General features: G+C 42.8%; 1 protein-coding gene across 2 annotated transcripts in view; it reads left to right on the plus strand.

Moving 5' to 3' along the window:
- The first annotated feature begins 2,732 nt into the window (after nucleotides 1–2,732).
- Nucleotides 2,733–16,909, plus strand: part of PDGFC (platelet derived growth factor C) — a 120,854-nt gene continuing 106,677 nt past the window's right edge. The window contains exons 1-2 of one of the 2 annotated variants that reach the window (XM_040554502.1): nucleotides 2,733–2,763; nucleotides 3,248–3,574. In XM_040554502.1, coding sequence (XP_040410436.1) covers nucleotides 3,457–3,574 — 118 coding nt within the window. In that variant the 5' untranslated portion in view covers nucleotides 2,733–2,763; nucleotides 3,248–3,456. Of the gene's footprint in view, nucleotides 2,764–3,037; nucleotides 3,575–16,909 lie in introns of those variants that run through there. The other variant, XM_040554501.1, reaches the window with a different exon arrangement.

The raw sequence follows: 16,909 nt of genomic DNA on the forward strand, positions 1-16,909 counted from the left end.
CAAAATCTTTGAAAATTAAAAAAAAAAAAAGGAAAAAAATCCTTGATACACCATCAAAAAGACTATATAACGTAAGCTAAGTAGTTGTCACATGAGGTATACCATTGTTTTGACAAAAGTTGTAGAAGCCCGAAGTGTAATTCTCAGCATGGAGAAAAGTCAACAATAGAAAGCTTTGTATAGCTTAAAGCATTTATTACAGATGAAGAAAAGAAAGTGAATGCTGTGGTAGTGAAATATGGATGACTCATAATGAAATCCAGAGAAATATGTCCTGGGCACTGGAATCGCTGTAACTCTTAGATGGCTTGGCGCTGTGGTCCATGTGAAATTCAGTATTGGTAATGCGATGTCATGTGCACTGGGAGGAATGATCCGAAGCACGCCTATGTTGGTTTGTTAAAATTTTCTAGCCATTCAGAGTATTTGTAATGACAATACTCTGCAGATCTTTGCAAGTGTAGATCCAATAAAAAGATAAAAGCATGCATAAAGAATGCTTTATACAATAAAATATTTCAATTATATATGTTAAGAGTAGGCCTTCACTTGGAATTTTGTGTTCTGGTGTCCTACCCCAAATACAACGTAACAAAAAAAGATGGGACTTTGAAAGGCATAGAGGTATAATCAGATGGAAAATGTAGTAAAAATGGCTAGTTGGGAAATGATATGTTAAGGCTGTAACACAGAAAATGAATGGAGAAGTGAAATAATTTTTATTTACCTGTTTTCATAATTCAAACATATAAATATAGCTGATGAAACTGGAGAGCAATAAGATTAAAAATAACCATAGACACCTGGTGATAAACGCTCAGCATGAATTTCAGAAAAGATTGGATATTTATGAAGATAGGGATTAACATACAACATTTTGGAAGGGATTAACAATATTTGCATTTTTGAAAAGATGCAGAGTCTTAATGAACAAAAATATACCCTGATTTTTAATTACAGGAGGTTTAGAACAAAGTTTCTCTTCAGTGTTATTCCATATTCATCCACTATGGGGGTTCTTGCATTTTCCTTTGAAATGTCAGAGCCAGGATGCCAAATGAAACACTGGTCTGATGCAGCCTAAAGCTCCCAAAGCTATGGAAAATGTTGGATGCTTTAGCTTTCATGTGCATAGTTTGAGACATTAGGTCCATGTTTTTTTGGAGGAAACTCATCATCAATCCCCTGAAATTAAAAGAAAAAAAAAAAAAAAGAAAAGAAAACAAGCAGCCATAAAATCATCAGGCAATGAAGGTTAAGTTACAGTGCAACACTTTATTTACTTGATTACAAGAAGCACTACTTGTAATCATCAGTTTAGAAGACCTGGAAAGCAGTACTTTTTGTTTTTCTTTCCATTTTAAAATGACAGCAATGACAGCCAAAAAATTACTAATGACAACAATAATAATAATAAAAAAAATTAACTGCCTAGCCTGTTTTGTGCAGTCACTTTATTTCTTCACGCTCTGTAAGGGAAGGGTTGCTATTTATGGTATGCTCCAAGCCTGCCTTTCAGAACACAGCCCAGCTTGGCTGGACAGCTTTCAGTTGCTACTAGAAATATGTCACTTATTAGGAACAGAGGGGATGTTTGTCACTGTCTCAAGGGTTACTTTGGCTGAGGCGAAGAAACAGCTCAGTTATATAATGGAAAGAGCCGGGTCAAAGGATAAGACATCTACGTAGTGTGTACTCAAGACTCCAGTAGTGCAGACTCAGTTTCTCTTCCGTGTCTTTTGCTGACAGTGAAACCATGGCTACACAGATCTTCCCGTCTGTCCCCAAAACTACCTCATAGCTATGGGGGCTGAAGTCACTATTAAAAAACACTGCCAGGACTTCTCGGCTGAGAGAAAAAGACTCATCCTTCCTATCGCTTCTCTTGCCGTGACGGTATCTAGTTAGCATGCAGCCCTGTTACCCTGACCCATCACGTAGTCACGGTTCAAACCCGAGTCCAAACCAACTGGAGAGGTTGCCAGCTCCAGCAAGGATGTTTGAACAACTGTCTTAATGGTTGGTTCATGTCATCAGTCCTTGAGTCCTCGCTAGTGGTTATGGGGGGATACCCCTTGCTGTGAGCTCAGTTCTGACTTCTGAAGCCAAGTGGAAACAAAGACCAAAACAGACCCTGTCTGGTTTACAAATACAGTAAAGCAGGACAGTGTGCTACACAGCACTTCAGCAAAGGAGAGCGAGCTGTAAAGTGCCAAAGAGAAGAAGGCAGCAGCTCTGTTGTTTACTTGGGCACTACAGGTCTCACTAGAAGGTAGCTCAATCCGCAGCTTCTGTCAGAAGAGAAATCATCTGCACCCAGAGTCTTTTTAAAACATTCCCTTCGTGTTTCACTTCCCAGGATCAAGGGAGCGCTCCGTATGAGATGTTTAACCCAGTACCAGATCTTAGGGCTGCAAGAACCTGCAGGACCGCCAGATCCTAGGGCTGCAGGACCCCCAGCCCCGCAGTACCACCTCCCGGCAGACAGCCCCGGGCAGCTCAGCGGAGCCTCTCGCCCCGGTTACCGAGGCCGGGGGCCGGGCGGCACGGCGCAGACCCCGGCTCCTGGCCTCGGGGCCTGGCGTTTAGGCAGGCCCGAGCCGCGAGCAGCCGGCTGTGCGCGGAGCCCCGGCACCCTGTCGTGCCGCCAGCCGGCCGCGGGCAGGGGGCAGCGGCGGGGGCCGGCTCGGCTCGGCCCGAGGGCTCGTCCTCCCCCCGGGCCGTGACGGGCTGCCCCGGCTGGCGGGCCGGGGGCGGGCGAAGGTGGGGAGCGAGGAGGACGCGGGAGAGGAGTTTAAAGCTGGGGGGGGGGCGGGTGGACGGGACCGAAGGGAGGAGGAGTTTAGGGAGAGGGCTCCTGGGAAAGGGAGTTCGGGAGAGAGGTGCGGAGGGGGCTCCGCGGCGGCAGGACGGGCGCCCGGCGGAGCCTCCCCGCTCGCCTGTGCCGGCTGCTTGCCCCGCCGCGACTTTCCGGGGGCGCCGGCGCCGCGCCGGGTGCCCCGCAGCGTGTCCCGGCGGCGGTCAGCGGGGGGGAGCCGGCGGCCGAGAGCCCGGCCCGGCCCCGCGGCGGGGCGGGAGCCGTCCCTGCCCGGCGGCCGGTGACAGGTGCGCGCTCCTCGGCGGCGGCAGCGGCCCCGCCGCTCGTCCCGGCTCCTCCGACCCCGAGTTGTTTAGTCCTCGGGAAGCTTGGGTTGGGTCCAGGTTTTGCTTTGATCTTTTTTTTTTTTTTTTTAAAAAAAAAAAAAAGCCCAAGAAAAACAAAACCTGGAGACGCAGAGAAGGGCTCTAGGAAAAAGTTTTGGATGGGATTATGTGGAGACTACCCTGCAGCTCTCTGCCGCCGGAGCAGGCTCGGTGCCGCCTTCTCCCCCGCGCCCGGCGCTGCTGAGAGACGCCCGGCCCCCGGTGCCGCTCCGCCAGCGCCCGCTGCGCGCAGCCCCGCGCCCCGCCGGCCCAATGCTCCTCCTCGGGCTGCTCCTGCTCACGTCTGCCCTGGCCGGTCGGAGGCAGGGGGCCGCCGCGGAGTCCGACCTCAGCAGCAAGTTCGCCTTGTCCGGCGCCAAGGAGCAGAACGGTAACGGAGCCCTTCGGGGAGGTGGGGGGGGGGGGGGTCGGTGCGGAGCCCCGCGGAGCGTGGGGCTCCGGCGGTGGAGGGGTGGTGGCAGCGGCTCTGCTGCCCCCGGGGAGCCCGGCCGGGGCCGGTGCTGTGTGTGGGTGAGCGGGGAGTTGTGCGGGCTGGAGAGGAGCTGCCTGGGGAGCGGGAGCCTCTCCCGGGAGTACCTGGGGTGTTTGGGGAACTCTCAGACAGCAGCTCCCCCCTCCCCTGCTGGAGAAAGGAGCCTTTCATGCAGCACGGGCAGCTTCGGGGGGTGTGATTTGCTTAGCCTCTGAACTCCGTGTGATTTACGGTGTTCAGGTTTTAAGCGCCTCTCCTCTTGATTGACTATTACGGAGTCATTTAAAGGGTATTTCACAAAATGAAACGTTATATACCGCGTGAAACCATGCTTCGTGTAAAATATCTAAAGTAAAGGCCGTTAGCGCACACTCACGGAAACCATGGAGCTTAACTTAAGGGGGAAAATACTATTTGTATTTTGCATGTCAGCTAGAATGAGCTGTATGCCTGGGCACAGTCAACACAAAAGGAGAAGCTGGGAGAGCTCAAACTTCTGTGAACAGTAATGAAACACAGCAAAAACACAGACTTAAGACCAGTTCTGTCAACTTTGAACTTGGGACTCCCCTGATAAAAGCATTGTACGTCATGTCTTTAATAGAAAGCAAAGACCTGGGGACCTCTGCAAGCATTTTATGAATTAATAGGACACACAACGTGCTAGCAAATCTAGCAGGAGGGCTTAATGCTGCTGTGGCCTGCTAATGTGATGATATATGGCACCTGTGGGCTGCCAGCACAGCTGATCAAAGAGCAGCACCGGGATCAATCTCTAATCAGAGCAACTGTGCAGGGCCAGAGGAAAGCGATCAAAAGACCCGGAGACCCGGCTGTTCTGGCAGGAAACCAATCAGACTCTGTGCGCAGTACAGGAAATTATCTGCTCTGTGTGAGCGGAGAAATGACTCCCTCACCCCCCACCCAACTTACCTGACGTTTGGGGCACTGGTTTGTGACAAAAAGGGCTTGGCACTAATGCGCTCAAATCTTGTAATGCTGCGGTCCATTCACACCAACACATGTGATGTGCGACTGAAGCATCTCAAGATGCACAGAACTACCCTTGTTTTGCTTTAACTTTGTCAGGACTGGGAGGAAACCTGCTATGCGGTCAGCCTTCCATAGGAGGCCTGGTGCTTGGTAATGCAGCTGGGCCTTCACAGGGCGCCGGGGCCCAGCTGTGGGAGTCCAGCGATGAAGTGCCGAAGGTAGATTGTGCCGCTTGGAAGCAGGACTTGTGTAAATGGGTGTAAGTGTACGTGGCAGCACAAGCTGGATTCTCTTCACGTGCATCAGAAATGCAGCTGCCTTGGGTCAGGCTTCAACTGGTTTGCAATGTGATTTGGCATGCTCTAAGATACCGTCACTGCGTCTTATAATAAATGCAAATCCAGGAGAAATTAAAAGTGTGCTGAAACTGTATTCTGTGGTAGTTCATACTTGCAGACAATCCAGGTTATTGTTGTAGTTTACTTGAAGTTTATTTTCTCATTGTTCAACCACAAAACTTTTTCTCAAATATTAGTACAAGTTTAGGTACAATTAAATACCAACTCCTGACTTTTCTTAACTGACTTTAATTATTTGGGGGATCAGTAACACTGGTCAAACCAGTTCTTACTTGGTTTAATTAGAGTGATTTTTACACTGTACTGCAATCTGAAGATTGTATAGCTTTTAGCTAGAGGCAGGTTAAAACTCCCTGGAGTTTGAGAATGAGATATTGCTGTTCGCATGCCAAATAATCTTTGGTCAGGAGAGAGGGAGCTTTTCCACTCACAGTCTACAAATAAAAATTCTGTCCTCTACTTGTAAAACTGCTAAACGGCCGAGAAGTTTTGCTGTAGAATGGATTTCAGTGTTGCTGGGCTGTACTCAGGGGTGCCGTAGCTGTTGGTTCAAGGTGATACCAAAGATGTCTATGGCCTGTTATTAAATCAGTGGGACTACTTGTGTTATAGAAGGTAAGCATGTGCCTAAGGACTTCTTTTTTCATAATTGGAGGCTTTTTTATTTATTGGCTAAATGAGCCTTAACTTCAGAATTAAGGTTTGACTCAATTGGATATATTGCTAAATGCAGACATAAGTTCTCTTGTTTCTCTTGCACAGTGCATGACGTTTTGGGTGGCAATTTCCTAGGACAAATATTTCTTTGTACTTCTAAATTAGATAAACTTAGAACACAGTCTTTTGCTGCTACCTTCTGAGAGTTCAATGTGATGGTTGTTGTGGGGCTGGTATAGCTCCATTGGAAACCACTTAAAACTACCTCCTTGTTTTTGTTGGACCTCTGTGATGGTCAGAGTTCCTTCAAGAAAAGGTTTATTTGTAAACTTGGCTCGACAGTAAGGGAGTTTATATGATTTTCTTGAAAAAAGTATTTATCTTTAATGTCTTTATTTGTAATTCAACTGAGTAAATATTCATCTGGAGGATCAAAGGAGTTTATGCAACCATCTTCTGGAAACTGGAGTAATAGTAGTAAGTGGTGCGTGTAGTGATGGCTCCCAGGTAACGGTATGGATTTGACTTCCACAGTTCTTGTGTTGAAAAACAGATTATGCTTGAATGGATTTTCAGACTTAGGTGGCTTTGTCAGTACTCTTATGGCTATCTGGCATATTTATTACCCTTTTTCCATATTGCAGTAAGGAGTTGTGAAAAATAGTTCTCAGTTTCTTTTGAGGAATAAATCTCATTCTCTTGTATATTGAATTTGATTACTTGGATAGTTTACTTATTTCATCTTTCTATTATAGTTCTTACTACTCATTCTATTTTTCAATAGTATGTTTGTGTACTATCTTCAGTCTGTTTCTGTAGTTTCAGCAATGTCTGAGGGAGCTACTGATGGAGTGCTTTATATGAATGACTTAACTCTAGGGGCCTGAGTGTACCTGCTTATGTGATGCTACTAGTTTACTCCAGACTTGATTACAACGTGAGATGGTAGGTGAATCTAAATTCTGTTCTCTTGGCTGTCTTAGGAAAGATGTGATAAATGTCCACAATAACTTTACTAAGCTACAGGCATCGGGTGTTAGAACTTCTGTGAGAAATATGAGGATGTCTTTTAGATAAGATAATGTAAAATCAGGTGCTATAAGAAGTGGACAGTATAGCTTATGTGTCATGTATGTTTAGAAAGTAGCAATGAATGCCTTCAAAAGACCAGAAAACTGAGGTCAGTTAGCAGTTCACCAGAACCAACTACTTACAAAAGTTAATTTTCCTGCAGTCAGTTTCAGGTGAGAATCACAGAATGGCTGAGTTGGAAAGGGACCTCTGGAGGCCACCTGGTCCAGCCCCTGTTCAAGCAGGGCCACCCAGAGCAGGGTGCCCAGGACCATGTCCAGGTGGCTTCTGAAGATCTCCAAGGAGGAGACTCCACCACCTCTCTGGGCAGCCTGTGCCAGTGCTCAGTCACCTGCGCAGTACAGAAGTGCTGCCTGGTGTTCACAGGGAACCTCTTCTGTTCCAGCTTGTGCTGAAAAGAACCTGTCTCCGTTGTCTTTGTTTTTTAATGCCCCGTGCAGGCATTTATAGACATTGATGGGATCCTTCCTAAGCCTCCTCTTCCCCAGGCTGAGCAAGCCCAGCTCTCTCAGCCTCTCCTCACATGAGAGGTGCTGCTGTCCATTCAAAAAGAAAAATGATGCTGGAGCTGGAGGTTGAGACATGCCTATCTTAGTTTGTACCTGGGAAGACTTGACGGATACAAGTAGAATTCAGCAAAGCGCTGGTGGGCCAGAGGGGCCTTCTGTTTTCTCCTCAGCTTGTGCGTGGCCTCACAACCACCTGGAGGATTCCCCTGTTTGTTTGAGCATCTTCAACGGAGCTTGCAGTTAATTCATGGACAGGCACAAAATCATGACTTGGAGTTTCTGGTGAAGATCATTTAACTCAGGCTTCAACACCTGAAAGAGCATGTTTATGTCTGAGGGATGCAGTTCATTCAGTTCTTGGAGGTGAGAATGTCAGTGCTTTTGCTTAATTTGACTGTAAAATTATCTCTGACAAAAGAGCGTACTTGAAAGCAGTGGGAATCAATGCCACTACTGCTGAGTCTAGCTGGATTGATGAATGCCAGTACTGCTGGGTAGGAGAAATTTCCTTTCTTTTGAGAAGAAAAGGAAGAAGAAAATATGAACACATCATCTAAAGGGAAACATGGTAGTGATGCAATTTGTCCTAAGTTTAATCTATTTCTGTTTAATCCAAGACTTGTTTTGAAATGTTTTAAAGCTCTTTTCCTGGAGAGTGAAGAATTGTACCACATCCTCTTTTGACTTTAAGCAAAAGATTGTGGCAAATTAGAGAAGTTCTTCAACACTGTGATAAATTGCAGTGCAAGATGGTTTTAAAAACAGGTTTGTGCCTTCTAGTTGCCTTTTGGCATATTGCCTGGTGCTTGGCAGAATCCTGCTCGGAACTGCTTTTTAGTCCTGCTGCTTTTCTCATTTTTGTCTTGTAGATAAAAGAGAAGGTATTAAAGGTACAGACCATTTGCTACTTGTCCCAGATATGTATGCGTTCTTGCCTTTCTTTATGTTTGTTAAATATTTTGAGTTTAATTTTAAGGGAGAAACATGGAAAATCCATTTTTTTGCAGTAACTATTTCTTATTAGGTTTGCAGAAGAGATTTTAAGGCCTTGTAGCATTGTTTTGGGGTCTTTAGTTTCTTTCAGTCATATATGGTGTTTTATAAGAGAGAAATAGCACAGGATATAACTTGAGAAAGTGACAGCTATACAACCAAAGGTGTTATGTTGGACTTTGTCTTCATATAAACATAACATCTTTTATAGAGGCCAGACATTATCCAAACCCTTTGAATCTAATTATTACATAGTCAACAAGTAATAGCAAAGTAGCGGTTTGCACCCTACAGCAGTGGTTTTGCATTATAGTTGGGTGGTTTTGGGGTTCTTGTTGCTGTTGGGTAGTTGCTTCTTCTAGTTTTTGCTGTGCCTGGCAGTTCCTGATTACTAGAAAGAGCATATGCTGTCCAAGCTTGCTTCCCTTCACTGGAAGTAAATTGCTTTACAGATAGCCCTTTGCTTTAATAGAGAGCTGTGCTTTTGCTTTTAGTTGCAAAATGTGTGTCATGGAAAGTATGCTTCCCAGTGTGCAAGTTTCTTAGAAATTGTCCTGTACAGGAATAGATTTTAGAGGAAACATGTAGGACTTCTTCAGAGTTGCATAACAAAACGTGATTAGCACTACCATGTAGAACTGCCGTTGATGTTGTAGCACTTATGTATCTGTGTGAGTGATTAGTTCTTTAGGAGTTTCTGAGAAATTAACTGAGAAATGAGAAACTTCATTCTTCTTGGAAAGCTTGTGTAGCTTGTGTTTGAATGTGAAATGCATTTTTCAAGTAGCTGAGTGAAAATTTGTAATGTGCTACTGTGAAGCTAAAATATAAACGTCATGCTTCCTAGAGGCTTAGTTAGATCGTAGGATATTATTGTAAGGTGGCAACATCAGGAAACATTATTCATGCCTCCATCCACAGACATCCTAGCCTTAGGGTTCATCTGTCTTCTGATCTTGTCTTCTGAACATCCTCGTGCTGAGATTTTATAAATCTCCACTGTTACTGTGTTATCTGCAGTTGATTTTGTCATCCTACAGCACGCTAAGCAGTCTTTCTTTATGTGAAGATACCCATCTTACTTAGCTTGTGTACAGTAGCACCTCTACATGTTTTCATAACCTAACCAGTTTCTACGCAAGTTGGTGGGATGGGTAAGAAGGGAGAAGGCCGGAAAGATTGCTAGACCCTTATGGAGAAAGTCTTGTACACGGAGAGTATAAGTAGTATTAAAAACGTTGATGTGAAGGAGACAGCCCAACTAATTCCTTGGTCTTGGATACTTGAGGCCTTCTGAATCAAGGTTAGCAAGGCCTGTCTGTCTTAAGAGTTCAGAAGACTTGTTGAGTTTGTGAAAACTGGTTATCGATTGTATTAAAACAGCATCCAGATGTAGCTCTGCCCAAGCACCATTGCACTTGATGCTCTGAGTATGGCACGGTACATGCCGAGGTTGGCCAGGTGGTGGTGGGGTATATAGGCTGTGTTCCCTGCTGGCCTCACCATGGGACATGTGGCTCAAGGTTTTTGGGTGAAAGGTGCTGCTAGCTGGGTAGCTGTTGTAAGGAGACCTCCTGTAGAGGACCTACAGCACTACAGGCCTTCTGGGAATGAGGGAGAGTGGCGTAGCCTGTGATAACTTCAGATGCTGGATTGAAACTCCCATATCACCCTTACTCAGCTGTTCTTGAAATGTGAAGCCTGTCTTGCAGAAAGCAAAAGATATCTTGGTAAAAGGAAACACTGCTGCTTGTGTTTCCTGTACTTCTAGTCTTGTTTTGTATTGCTTTTGCAATCATATTCTTATTATGAGTTGGTAATAAATTACATAAAACTGTTTGGGAGATGCCAGTGATGCAGGAGGTCAAATGCTGCAGTTAATGAGTGAGTTGGTCCTGTAATCTGATAAATTGTCTTCAGACTTGGTCCAGGCACTAGAAAGTGCAGGAGTGGTGCCCTTCTTGTAGTTTTTGGTACTCTACAGCTTTAAACCATTACTCGGTTTGGCACGTATCATCAGCAAAGCAGTAAATTTCTGTCAGGGGAAAGTCCAGGTGTAAAATACCAGGGAGTGTTATATTTGAAGAGTAAGCTGGAAAAATGTTCTTGGAGAAGCTTTGGCCATACCTCCCATGTTAATCCAGTCCTGTTAATCTCTCTGCTGCCTTTTAAGTGTCATTTGTTTAAAAGCCCATGAGGTGGGGAAATGACTTTGCTGGAAGAGGTTCTGTTTTGTGAAATAATGGATAATGCTATTGGTGATCCTAATCTTTGGCTTTGGTCTTTCCCAGAAAATTCCTGTCTGTTATTAAGCTGTTATTTGGGAAGCTTCGCTTGTTTCCCCCCCTCAGTTTATTTCACGATGTTGAAACTGTCCGACTGCTTTCATGCCTGGTGAAAGCAAAGGGAGACCCAAGTCCTAGTGGCTCTGTGTTCCTCCTCTGATGGACAGGAAACCAGCGTGCCTTTTTATACAATAGTTAAACGCTTAAAAAAGACATGGCACAGGAAATTCTTCTGCTGTGTGTGAAGGTATGGCATTTCCAAACTGAAAGTGTTGTTCTGACTCTTTTACCGGTAGTGGTGAATTATATGAGGCCACTTCCATCTGCAGAGAGTCTGTTTCACTTGCTTGTGGTTCTGGGGCTCATTCAAACGCTCTCAAACAAATAAAAGGAATGGATGTAATAACTTCTTTATGGAAAAGTCATAAAAAGCTACAGGGCCATGTAAACAAATTGGGTCATTTACAAGATGTTTAAGTGATGGATATTCAGTCCAAATTCAAAGGTGTGGATTAGATTTTACAGTCATCTTGACTGAATTTTGCCCTCAACAAGACTTTCTTTTTCTGCCAAAATGTCTCTGACACTATAGATGACAAATTCTCAAACAGTATTTTCAAACATTTCAGTGCATTCAGGCTGAAGCAGAGAAATAGAAGAACAATTCAGTAGTATAATTTGATCTTTTTTTTTAGGTAAATGAAGGCTCTTTCTTGATACGCCTGGTTACACTGTAAAGCTGTAGTGGAACTTTGTAGTGTTCCAGGGGAAAATAAATTAAAACAGTTTCCCTCCTGGATTCAAACATGCCTGAAGTAATTACAAAGCAACCGTTTTGGCTCTCTGCTCTGTTCATTTAAATAGGTTTGTACAGAACAGCAGCAACTGTGGTCCAAGTTAAACTCTACTAGTTGCAGAAACTTACATTGGACCAAATTTAAGTTCTGAATGTTGTATCTGTGGCACACAAACTCATAAGACCTTTGTGAGCCATTTAATCATTTTTTCAGAAAGTACTGAGAAAGTGGAATCGAATGCAAAAGAAGATAACTAATATTTTTGCATATTAAAAAAAACATTATGTAGACTTATTTACTTCAGTGTAAATGTAAGCTTATCTATGTACAATTTCTTCAAGTTTAGAGAAGGGGCATTGATATCGGTTACTGTAGAGTGCCTTCTTTCTCATGAGATGTGGCTGCCCACTCAGCTGTTATTACCAATGCAACTTCAGCTGTCTTTCATAACTCTTCATTCTCTAAAATCTGAAGGTCATTTCAGAATGAAAACTTAGCCCAAGTTTGACATTAGCTGTAATGAACTGTACGTGGGTGAGGCTAACTATGTGCATGTATCACACAGAATAATGTAGCTGTGGAAATGACTTACTTGGGAAATGTATATGTGTGATTACATAGTATTTGAAGAGGTCCTTCAAAAAAGTCATTCACAAGAATATTCTGTTGCCTATGTAGATGGTAAAAAGCTTGCATTTATATTAAGGGCAACTTGTATTTCAAAAATACAGTTTTGGGAGGTGGTCTACCATAATATCTCAAGGCTTAAGTGTCTTAAATGTCTGTTATGCAAGGAGACTCACACCTGCAAATACTTGTTGCTTGTAGAACTATAGTGGACCTGAAAGTGAAGTAAAGCCTTGTAATTGAGCTAACAAGCAGTGGCTTCAAAACAAACCCGATTCCTAGACAAGGAGATGAAACTGTTGTATCTGATCTTACCTAAATGTTACTTTTTTAAAATAACTAAGGATTCTTGCTGGGTCTACGTTCTTTTTTTTTTTTTTTTTTTTGTCACAGCAAAATTGCATGAAAAGATGGAAAAAAACTTTATTAGCACTTACGGCCACTTCTTTAATAATTTCTGAGAATAGACATTCTCTTATTTCTAATATTAATCTCAGACTCCAAAATAGCCTTTCAGTCTCCATGGTAAATGGACATCTTTCAGTCTCCTTCAGACTTTTCCCTTGGTGTGGGGGGGAAAAAGAAGGAGGAAGGTATTTTAGTGCCATTCTAGGCTTGTTTGTTTCCATCCTGTGTTTGATAGTTCTGGGGAAGTCCACCAGCTCCCTCACTGGCTATCTTACCAATTAATCTTTGCCAGACTTTCATCATTCCAACCTCTCTAGAGTTGTACATTTATTTTAAAATTCATCTAATAGAAGAAATATCTCCTTCTCTTCCCTCCAGCCTACCAGCTGTGGAGTTTCTCCCCCGGTAGGTGCTGTAATGCTGTGACAAACTTTGTTCAGGACTGTTGCTTAACATGCATTACAAACCTGTGTGCACTCTTACCTAAACGGGTAGGAAACAAACAACAGGAATGCTGTGTGTTCTGTAGGAGATGAGTGGTGTTTGTGTTGGATGATGGTTAAAATTGGTAATATCTGTTATCAGTTAAAATAGTCTGTTCTGTCCTTGGAAGGTATAACAGCTAATAGACATGGGCTCTTTTGTAAGAACACACGTGCTCTCGCAACGTGAAATGATTTTCAGCTCTCGTGATGCTGACTGCATTGTTCTCACTCTGCTTTCTTGGCAGATGTGATGAAGATGTTTGTGTGTATGTTTATGTACTCCCGCTTTGCCTGCAGTTTATTCATAACATTCAGAAATGCCTGACCCCTGGGAGCAGCGCACATCTATAGTCAGATTAGAGTCTACAACTCTAATTTCTCTTAAACTTATGAAAAACTTCTGCTAAGCAGTCCTTGTTTTTCTGGTGGTACTTGCTGGCATAGGAATTCACAAAGTATTTACCTGAAGTGCTGGTTCAGCCTTGTAGTTATTTCTTTTGAAGTGGAGATTGAATTTGTGATGTGCAGTATCATTACTGGTAAGGATCTGTGCCAGCAGAGTGTTTCAGAGGTCAGTACATCTCTACATACTCTCATAAGTCTATTGCACCCTTGATAACATAAAGACTCTCATGAGATGTTGGGAGCAGTCACCTCTTATGTTTTTTCAACTGGAGATTGCTACTTTATACCAGATTCTCAACAAGAAGCAGCATGAGGGCGGGGAGGTGGGTGTCCTGAGCTGAGTCCAGCCAGAGCTGCCAGAGAGGTTTTGAGTTCATTAATTTTCATCTCAAGGGAGAGCTCTGAGGTTGTTTGCAATCTCACCTAGCACCTCAAGTGGGCCACATGTTGATTCTCTGGAGTACACCAGAGAAGAAAGCTGTCTTACTTAAGTATCTGTCTGCTTTGCAAAATTACCTTACTGCTGTGGGGGGAAATAGGGTTTTGTGTTGCTGTGAAGTAGAAATATAAACATCTTCCTAAAGCAGGTGCTTGCTTTATCAGAGAGAATCTGATTCTCCAATTTGTCTCATTAGTCAAGGTACACTTGAAGGTGCTGTGTAACAATGATACCTAACACCTGAAACAGCTGGGAGATGTTTCTGCATTGTAACTGCTTTTAACATAATCACATTGCCAAAATTTGGACCTGGTAGAGTTCTTTGCATTAGGGGAAAGAAACCAATGTTGTGGTACATCTGACACTGTCTTATAGGATCTGTAGCTTCTCTATGAGATTAAGCTTTAGAGTCTACAGCACTACCACTGAGAGTACTGGGTCGGGATTGGAACAGTGCCCTTGCATAAAGTTGAATTCTCTTGCTCATTATTTTAAAAACAGAACAAAAAAAGCCTGATCTTGTTACCGGTTGTGATTTGTCTGAAAGTGTTTAAAACACTTCACAATGGAATGGATGCTGAGTTTCCTTGTGGACAACTGTAACAGCGCAGCATTTATTTCTTGCAGCAGTTGCTTAATGGATGGTCTTAAGTAATTAAAATTTATAGCTACGTGCACTTGTATGTGGTTTATTCTGACATTTTTATATATGTGTGTGCTTAATGTTTGTTTGCTCTAATTCTTTTTATTGAGGTGTATTCTTGGGTTAGATTGACTTGTTCAGCATTTTTCACTTTCAGGAAGTGCTTATTAATCTTTCTGTTCAGTATTTGCATTTCAGATGAGAATGTTCTCCGTAGCTTTTAAAAAGCAAGAACTCCTGGTTTTAGTTGATGCAGGCAAGCAGTGGTAATACTGGAGCTAAAACTATTTTGATCATATTAAAAGTGAATTAGCAGTATGTTAAACAGATTCCCAAACATACAATAAATGAAATAGTGTATGGGTTAAATTGGGTCTTGCTTGTAGACATGAAGATCAACTACTGCTAGGTAATATGACAAACAGTATTTACATTTCACTTTCATTTTCCAGGGTGAGGGAAGAAAGGATTCTTCCCTGCTCTTCTGTGTGTCAGCTGTTCTCGCGTTCATTTATTTCCAGGCAGCGGGGGCGGCTGAACATGTGGATTGTACCCAGCGCGCAGTTGGGATGTGGCCGCCCTGCTCCGCAGAGGGATAGTGTCTCATCTGTGTGCTGCAGCTGGTTCGCTCCGTCTGGCTTCGGAATTTGCATGTGCACCCAGATGTTGCTACTGAGCGCAGAATAGAGTAGCTATTGATTTCGGTGCCCCGTCACCCCTGCCCCTCTTCAGGATCTTAGAAACAAATGTGGAATAAGTTTTTAAACCTTTTCATTTGTTGTTGTTCTTTAAGTGAATGGTCTGATAAATAAGTCATGATACCCTTCATATTTCTCTTTTGATGTCTACTGCCTTCCCTTAGCAATGCAGTGCCAAAGACAGCAGTACAATGCAGTTAGATTTTAGTCACAGGTAGCTGATTTTTCAATTACGTTAGTTCCTTTCCATCTTCATTTTCAGGATATTCACTGCTTCAAAGTCTACCCTGGGAAAATTTTGTAAAGTAATTCATATTTGTGGTAATAGACTGCATTTAGTTAACTGCTGCCACTGCTTTAGTCAAATCCTTAACATAAAGGCAGCTCTAAACATGCTATATTCTGTAATGCACGCTATCCTATGCACTAGCTGTTTACTGTACTTACTGTTCCCTTAACAATGAATATTTCCTTACAAATAGTTTATTACTGGTTGACTAGCTCTAGTCTCTGAATTTGTCCACCAACAGTACTTTAGGTAGGTGTCAAAGATACAAAGAGTTCCTCACTAAGGCACCCAAGAAGTTGCTTCAATGTATGAAGAATTGCACTGAAGCTGGGAAAGGGTTGGACCTAGTTACTAGGAAGAAGTGACAAGGTGCAAATTTGCAAGATCAAGCCACTGCTGTTAATTGAAAGCTTGGAAAAAGGAAACATCTAGCAAGACAGCTTCTTTTTCAGACTTGATTATATTCATAGAATGTGAAATTAAATAAGCTCAGCAATTGTATTCATGTTTGCTATTGTGGTTGTGGTTGTCTAGCTATAAAATCAGTTATAGCATGTGAATTGCTTTCTTATCTGAAAAAAAATTAAATCTAATAATGATTGAAGTGTAATAAAGTTTATTTATGGAAAGTAGTGTTTGAAAGATAAAAGCTAATCATACTTTCATATTTTGAGCATTTTCTTTTATAGCTCTTTCATTCAGTGCCTTTCCTAATCTGTGTGTAGGACTTTTACCCCATTTACATTTTCACTGGTTAAAGTACTGATAGACAGATGTGAAACTCTGTGCAGCTGATAAGAAATTAAAACAAATTTGTGTAAGTGTTAAAAAAACAAACAAAAAAAACCATTGTCTTTGCTAAGGCAGAAATGATCTTTCCTGTGGTTTGCAGGACGGTGAGAACATCACTGGCTGTATTGTAACATAGAGAAATGGTGTATGTTGAAAGGTATGGACAGATGTGAAAAGGAAATTAATGTTGAAAGCTATCTACTGGAGAAAAAATGTTAGCAGTGAACCACACTGCATAAAAAACTGTCTTTCTCTGTAGCCTTTTTGTTACTGTGGTAAATGGCTGAATGATGATTACCAAATGTGGTTGAACACTTTTCATAACGTGCTTGAATATCTTTTATTTTACAAGCCTGCTAGACACATCACCTGACTTTTACATCATGCCAGGGTATTGAAAGGGGAAACGAGGAAACTTTTTGCTCTGAGAGGATGCCAAAGCTGAAAATAGCAGACTGCAATCTACTTTTCATACACAGTGCAGAACTGTGGTGTGGTTTGTTCTTCTCCAGCATGGGTAGCTATGGGATGTATGAGTAGCTATGGGAGCTGTGAGACACTGCTCCTCACAGAACAGAACTTGTGTGTGACAAACTTCTCATGCTTCATTAGCAACATCCTGGGGCAAGTCGTGGACTATACGGGGGAATTATTACCCCGTGATGATCAACTTGAGCGTAGGCTTAGCTCTTTCAGAGGAAGAAATGAACACTGTGCCATTTTCTCTTTACGTTAATCAAAGAGCTCATATCCAGGGAGTGG

Source organism: Cygnus olor, chromosome 4 (genome assembly GCF_009769625.2).
Source record: "Cygnus olor isolate bCygOlo1 chromosome 4, bCygOlo1.pri.v2, whole genome shotgun sequence".
In the NCBI taxonomy this organism is placed as follows: domain Eukaryota; kingdom Metazoa; phylum Chordata; class Aves; order Anseriformes; family Anatidae; genus Cygnus; species Cygnus olor.